The sequence below is a fragment of the Perissodus microlepis genome, chromosome 12 (genome assembly GCF_051167445.1).
Source record: "Perissodus microlepis isolate ML-2025 ecotype Zambia chromosome 12, ASM5116744v1, whole genome shotgun sequence".
NCBI classification, from domain to species: Eukaryota; Metazoa; Chordata; class Actinopteri; order Cichliformes; family Cichlidae; genus Perissodus; species Perissodus microlepis.
This window is the reverse complement of record NC_140472.1, coordinates 35384164-35390837: the sequence shown is the minus strand read 5'-3', so window position 1 is coordinate 35390837 and position 6674 is coordinate 35384164. Positions and strand designations below refer to the sequence as shown.

At 39.9% G+C, this 6674-nt stretch overlaps 1 protein-coding gene across 1 annotated transcript; it reads right to left on the bottom strand.

The window, feature by feature from the left end:
* Nucleotides 1–914: 914 nt before the first annotated feature.
* LOC146376778 (GTPase IMAP family member 8-like) lies at nt 915–6220 on the bottom strand. The gene is made up of 4 exons (XM_084945422.1): nt 6164–6220; nt 4668–5291; nt 4307–4351; nt 915–3028 (listed from the first exon to the last, which is right to left on the bottom strand). The coding sequence occupies exons 1-4, from the start codon at nt 6210–6212 to the stop codon at nt 999–1001; spliced, it is 2748 nt and encodes a 915-aa protein (XP_084801548.1). The 5' UTR covers nt 6213–6220; the 3' UTR covers nt 915–998.
* Between the last annotated feature and the right edge of the window lie 454 nt (nt 6221–6674).

The window sequence follows — 6674 nt, the reverse complement described above, 5'->3', positions numbered from 1 at the left end:
GACTGTAAATTCAGACACATGAGGTTGTGCTGAAAAGAATGAGACCAAACAAGGCAAAGTAAATAGTTTTTAAAGGTAAAATGTGGAGGAAACATCAAAAGTAGTTAAAAATGGACAATTATACCCTGGACCCCAGGGTTAAACTTTTTTTTTTAAAGTAATGCAATAGTTACTTTTCAAGAAATCTCCCCAATAACTAAATAAAACCACTGTCCAAACTTCACTTTGTGAGGTTATTATTAAACCATTAAAACATCAGAGGAACATAATTACAGTGGGGTGCAGGTGCACATGAGAATTACAGTAAGAAACAATAAAGTCGGACTTGATCCTCTTGGTGCACAGAACAAAGCAGATAAAAGATTATAAAGATTTCCCTGAAGAACTATGATTAGCTATTTCTTTTTATTTATATATATATTTATTTTATATAAAGTCATATTCTAAACTCTAATAATATTAATTATGTTCAGTGTCATATGTGGTGTGTTGTTGTATTTCTGCTGTTTTAATTTTGGCCAGTGAGGCAAATCTCTGCTGACATTTCAGAGTTTGTCAGTTTGCCTCATTCCTTGTTTCTTTCTGCAAATCCCTCAAACCAGCACAAAGGATGCAAGCAAAATGAAAATATAAATAAGCACTTAATGAAACCAAACAACAGAAATGTATTTTTTTATTTTTATTTTTTTAAATCTAATATATTTAACCAAACTTTCAAAATATAATGAATTCCCAAATCTCCCAAACTAAAGACTGTTTAAATCCAAGTCCAGTAGCCGGAGCCCTTTCCTGTTTTTCTCTCACCTGGGCCCCTGAAGCTTTTTTAAATTTTTGTTTAGGACAAATCATTATTCAATTTATGTTCCCAGAACCAGGCACAATCGCCCTCTTGATGAGGACCTTTCAGCGCCGTTCTCGGTCCACCTTGCCAGCAGTAACACTTCAGCTGTGCCACAGTGTCTTGAGTTTGGAAGATCCTTAAACCAGGACGGACACTATTATAAGATGTGACACATCTTTTTTATCCTTTTCTTTCTTTCTTTTTGTTCGTTCTTCAGCTTCTCTATGTCCTCTCTGAGCGTCTTCATTTTCTTCTCTATTTCTTGAGAATCATTTTTGTTGTCTTTTAAATCTTTAATTTGACTTTTTTGTGCTTCCATTAACTTTCTCAGCTCTAACATTTCCCTCTCATGTTTTCTTATGAGAGCCTCCTTTGCTCCTTGTAATTCTTCCATCTCATTCAAAATGATCTTCAATTGATTCTTTATTGGTGCCCATGTCTTGTAGTAGTTGTCACCATTTTTATGGACCATTGTTTGAATTTTGGTCATCAGCTCAGTGACTTGAAGGCGGTTTTTCTGATCTTTGTTGTTGAGGACATGGTATCTCCCTCCACATTCATCAACTAGTTTTTTTAGAAATCCACGAGAGCTTTTTTCAATGAAGCTTTGAGCTGATTGATTGTTCAGGTCATCACCTCTGGTAAACACAACAAAGATAAAATCAACTGAATCCTGACCAAAGATCTTCTTGATCAGCTCCACAGTGTCTATTTCCTCCTGTGTAAAACGGCCGATTTGAAGCACCAATAAGAACACATGAGGTCCAGGAGACAACATGTCGATACACTTCAGAAGCTCCTTTTCAGTGTCATTATAGAACAGAGTTGTGTCAAACAATCCGGGGGTGTCGATCACAACAACAGGCTGTCCATCAACCTCTCCTTCTGCTTTCTGGCAAGACGTGGTCACTGACTCACCGCTGGCCTTCGATTCAAAATGTTCTTTGCCTAAAATGGTGTTTCCAGTTGCACTCTTCCCACAGCCAGTCTTTCCAATGAGCACCATCCTGATTGTCTCTCTGCTCTGCCATTTTTCTGTTGGTACTATGCTTATTCTCATTCGCTTGAGTTTGTTTCTTATAGTCTGTACCTGTAAAAATTCCTTTTTAAAGCTTTTAGTTCCCAAAGCGCTCATCTTATCCACAACATTTAACACCTCTGAGATCTCTTGTTTGTCCTTAGTGAGAATGACAGCTCTTCCTTGAAATCTCTCACAGAGCATCTGGATGTCTTTGTCTTGTCTTACAAAGACAACAGCTGGATCTGTAGGATCTGAGTCCACAGTGAACAGAATCATGGTGAAGTTATTGACTCGAGAGCTGAATGTGTCCTGGATGGTCTCTAACTCTCCCTTGTCTTCATCAGTGAGGGGAGCCACAGGTAGGACCAGGATGAAGGCATGGACACCCTCAGGATCACAGAGGGAGATACACCTGAGTGATTCCTCCATCACTGCCTCCTGAGGTTTTCCATACAAGGCAGGCAGCTCCACCAGGGAAACCCAACGTCCACACACCTCTCCCTGATGTTTAACACACTCTGATGAGTTGGAGGCTGAATGAAGCTCAGTCTGACCTAAAATGGCCTTGGCTGCTGACGTCTTCCCTGCTCCTCTCCTCCCACACAGAACCAGGTTCAGAGATGGTTTGATCGGTTCAGACTTTGGTTCTGTGGTCTTTTCAGTTAATCTGAGGAAATTCCTTCTATTTTCATGCATGATAGTCTCAATCTTATTCATTAACAGTTTGAGGTCATTTTTATACATGCTATAGTGTTTTCCTTCACACTTCTTAAGCAGCTGATTTACAGTGAAATTTGCCTCCACCCCCTCCTGTGCAGTGATGAGCATTGAGTGTTTAAAGGCATCTTCACCAAACAAACCCAGGATAAAGTTCAGCCTTCGTTTCTTCTCCTCAGTGACTGAAGGCTCCACTATCAGCAGCAGAACATTTGGTCCAGGAGGACAAAGACTCACACAGGTCTTCATCTCCTCTCTCACCGTCTCCTCAGACAGACTGAAGATGTTTGGAGTTTGAATGACTGTTAAACTGTTTCCCTCCCACACTCCAGAGATGGCCACACAGTGATCAGCTCGTGGAGGTCTCTGAACATTTCCTGTGATGAAGCTGCTCAGTGTCCTCTTCGAATCCTCTTTTTCTCCCAACAGCACAATCCTGAGAGCAGAGGCTGTAAGAAAATATGAATATTGTTTGATTGATATTGGGAAAACATTTTTTGGAGAATTGTCAGGTGGCTTCAGAAAGATTTCAAATTCAAATCCAGTGAGTCTCATCCCAGAAACTTGATAAACCTATGATGTACTTTTGTATAACGGATTTAACAGCAGAGAAACCAAACCAAATGTTTTTCACTTCTGCTTTTTTCCATTTCACTTCTCACATTCATAGTTTTCTGTCATCAGAGTCAAAAGGGATTTTCCTAAACTGTGACTGCACTAATAAAAACACAATAGCAGCAAACATATGTTTAAAAATTACCAAAATACTGCAAAACGTTGCTCTGAGCTGACAAAAAAAAGCTTTAGAGGTCCAACACCCATCAACTTGATCTGTATGAGGTGGGTAGAGTGTGTGGATTGCATCAAATTCCCGGGCCTCCACATCACCTTGGATCTGACTTGGTCACTGAACACCTTCGTTCTGATGACGAAGGCCCAACAAAGAATCTTCTTCCTCATGAAACTGAAGAGAGTGGACTCTCCCTTCAGTTGCTCCAGAACATGTGATGGAGAGCATCCTCTGCCACAGCATGATGGTGTGGTACGGCCACTGCACAGTCCAGGAGAAAAGACTTGGACCGGCTGGTGAAAACTGCCCAGCGGATTGGCGGACGACAGCTAACAGATCTGGGAGCTCAGTCTGAGTGGATTTTTTTTTCTCCTCCTCTCACCTCATGTTATGTATTTTCGTTGTTTTTTCCTATCAGCCTACCTCGCTGACATGTCTTCCCAATGTGTTGTTTGTGTAAAGTTGGTCAGAAGGTTCCTTTGTAAGTGCGCATGCGCCATTAGCGTGCTGCCTGCTGTAACCCTGATTTCCTTCGGGATTAATAAAGTATTCTGATTCTGATTTCAGTATAATTACTAACTCTGGCAGACTGCAAAGGAAGGCCAGTCGTATAGCTGTTGACCTCACTCACCCGAGACACGAACTGTTCATCCTGCTGTGGTCTAGGAAACGGTACAGATACATAAACACCACCCAGCTGAGGAAAGCTTTCTCCCAAGAGCTGTGAAAGCCATCCACCTGCCCTTCCCTCTGCTCCCCTGCAGACTGCTAAAGATTTGTGCATCTATTTTTTATATCTTTCTAATAAAAATCAAATTTATTTATTTATAATTTTTGTATTTTATTTATTTCTGACGGCACCACTGTAATTTTTGTTATGATCTAGCAAAAAAATGACAATGAATAAATCTTGAAGTTTCTCGAAGTAGTCACGTACCTCTGGGCAAAAGTTTCCTTTTACTTTCAGTGTTAGAGCTCCGTCCTAAGATGACACACAGACAAAAATCAATCAACCAATAAATTAATGTCATCCAATAATCAAACATAATGATGTTTATTTATTAGTGCTGTCAGCGTTAATCTTGTTAAAATGACGTTAAAGGCATAATCACATTTGCGTGGCTAACGCGTTAACAAGCTAACCGTGCTAACGCATCGACGCTGTGCAGCCCTCGCACCGGGCGGTAACTCGCTAACGGAGATTTGCCGCATTAATGCAGTTATGGAGTTAACGTCATTTTAGTGAGATTAACGCTGACAGCAGTAATGTTTATATTTATTTCACACGTCCCACTTACCAGGATCCGACACAACAGTTCGTGTTTCAGTGTTTTTTAGACTCCAGTGAACATTCGGTGAAGCATCCACATATAGATCACAGCTCACATACTCTCCATTGTTCTCTTTGACTATTTGAAACATGCGTGTTAACAGCTGTGAGCGCTCGAGGTTCTTCTGCCACAGAAACCTGCCTGCACATTTTCCGATCATGTCCTTTAAGGGTGGATGGTTCTCATAACTTTCCATGTAATCTAATTTCTCTTCTCCTTTGGGTGTTAACATCAGAATTAGTGAATGCTCAAATGACTGCTCACTGAACAGCTGGAGGACTCTGCAGAGTCTCTTTCTGTGGTTCTCAGTGAAGTCTTCAGGCTGCAGAACCAGCAGGAACACATGAGGTCCAGGATCAGAGAGCCTCACACATGTTTCTACATGTTCTCTTAGTTTTTGTTCAGAGATGTTGGAAGACATCACGTCTGGGCTGTTGATGAGAAGAATTTCATTCTCTCCCAGCTGTTCTCTGACTCGAAAACAGCAGTCTGCTCTTTCATCTTTTAACCCAGTTACTCCCAGTATGAAGCTCTCCGCCACTCTCCTCTCACTCCAGTTATTCCACAGGAGAACCACCCTAAGTTCAGACACTGACAAAAAAATCAGGACACAAAATAAAATACCACAAGATAAATATCACAAAATAATATAGTGATGTACATTTACAGATGAAAGAAACTGAGTTTCTGCCCTGCACCAATTCTTCCTTCTTTGCTCTGTGGCACAGATCATTTACCTGAAACTCTCCTAATCCACAGTGGACTGTGCTGTATCTGTTCATTGAGTCGTAACAAGAGTTAAGCACAGCAGGGTTTCAATAACCTCCAAACAACTAATGGGACAAACTGCCAGCACAGAAAGTAAATATCAGAGTTATTACAACTCTGGGATGTAAGTCTCATGCTGGGACTTGTATCCCATCTGGAGAAATGAGCCTTGAACTTTAACCAAAATGCATTTTTTTGAAGTTTCATTCTGAGAATGATCGAAAAACAGAAACATGCAGTGACTCATCATCAGCTGAATAACTACAGCCATAAATCCGGCTGACAGTGTAATCATGCATGGTTTTAGTTACCGATAGAGCCTCACTGTATGTAACCTGCCAACAAACAATTAAATCACTTGTCTACAGTGAAGAAGAAATCTGTGACTGTCTGAAACAGCAGGTAGTGAAGGGCAGGTGAAGGAGGAAGGGTGGAGTGGGTGGAGCGTGTCGAGGGATTTGTGAGCAAGAGTGAAAGGGAAGGTTTAAAGACTGTAGTTGGATATTTTTCCAGGTAATATTTATGTTAAAAAAAGTAAATTCTCTCACTTTAAACACTCGATGTGGTTTTTATTTTTAATTGTAAATAAAATAAGCATTCGTGAGATTTGCCACTTATTGCGTTTTGTTTTTAATTTCTTCTTCACACAACATCCCTGAATAAGTTTGTGCACATAGTAAATACTCGTTACTTACCAGGCGCTGCGGTCTCCATTACGCCATTCAGCTGTGGACCTGCTGCCATTAAATTAGGAACCTAAGAAACAACAAGATAGTGGAATTTTTACGTGTTTCATGTTTGTTTGTTTTTGTTTTTTTTGATTGCCCAAATCCATGTGAGCAGTTTCAGCCAACACCGTAAAAAAAAAATCCAAAAAAAACAGTAATATTCGGGCAGCTGGGGCGCCAAAATAATACCAGAAAATAACAGAGAATAACTTTCTCATGAAAATACGGTTATTTTCAGTAATGACAATACAGTTTGTTGCCCTACTTTTACATGAGATTTTGCCTTTTTCAAGTGCTTTTAAACATTAAATTAGGAACATTTTAATGTGATTAAACAATGAAATTACCTATAAACAAGGTCAATGAATGCGGCAATATGAATAATAATACTTAAATGTACAGAAATATACAGTTAACTTAAATAATAATGGATTGCATTCACGTAGCGCTTTATGAGACCCTTAAAGTGCTTTACAAT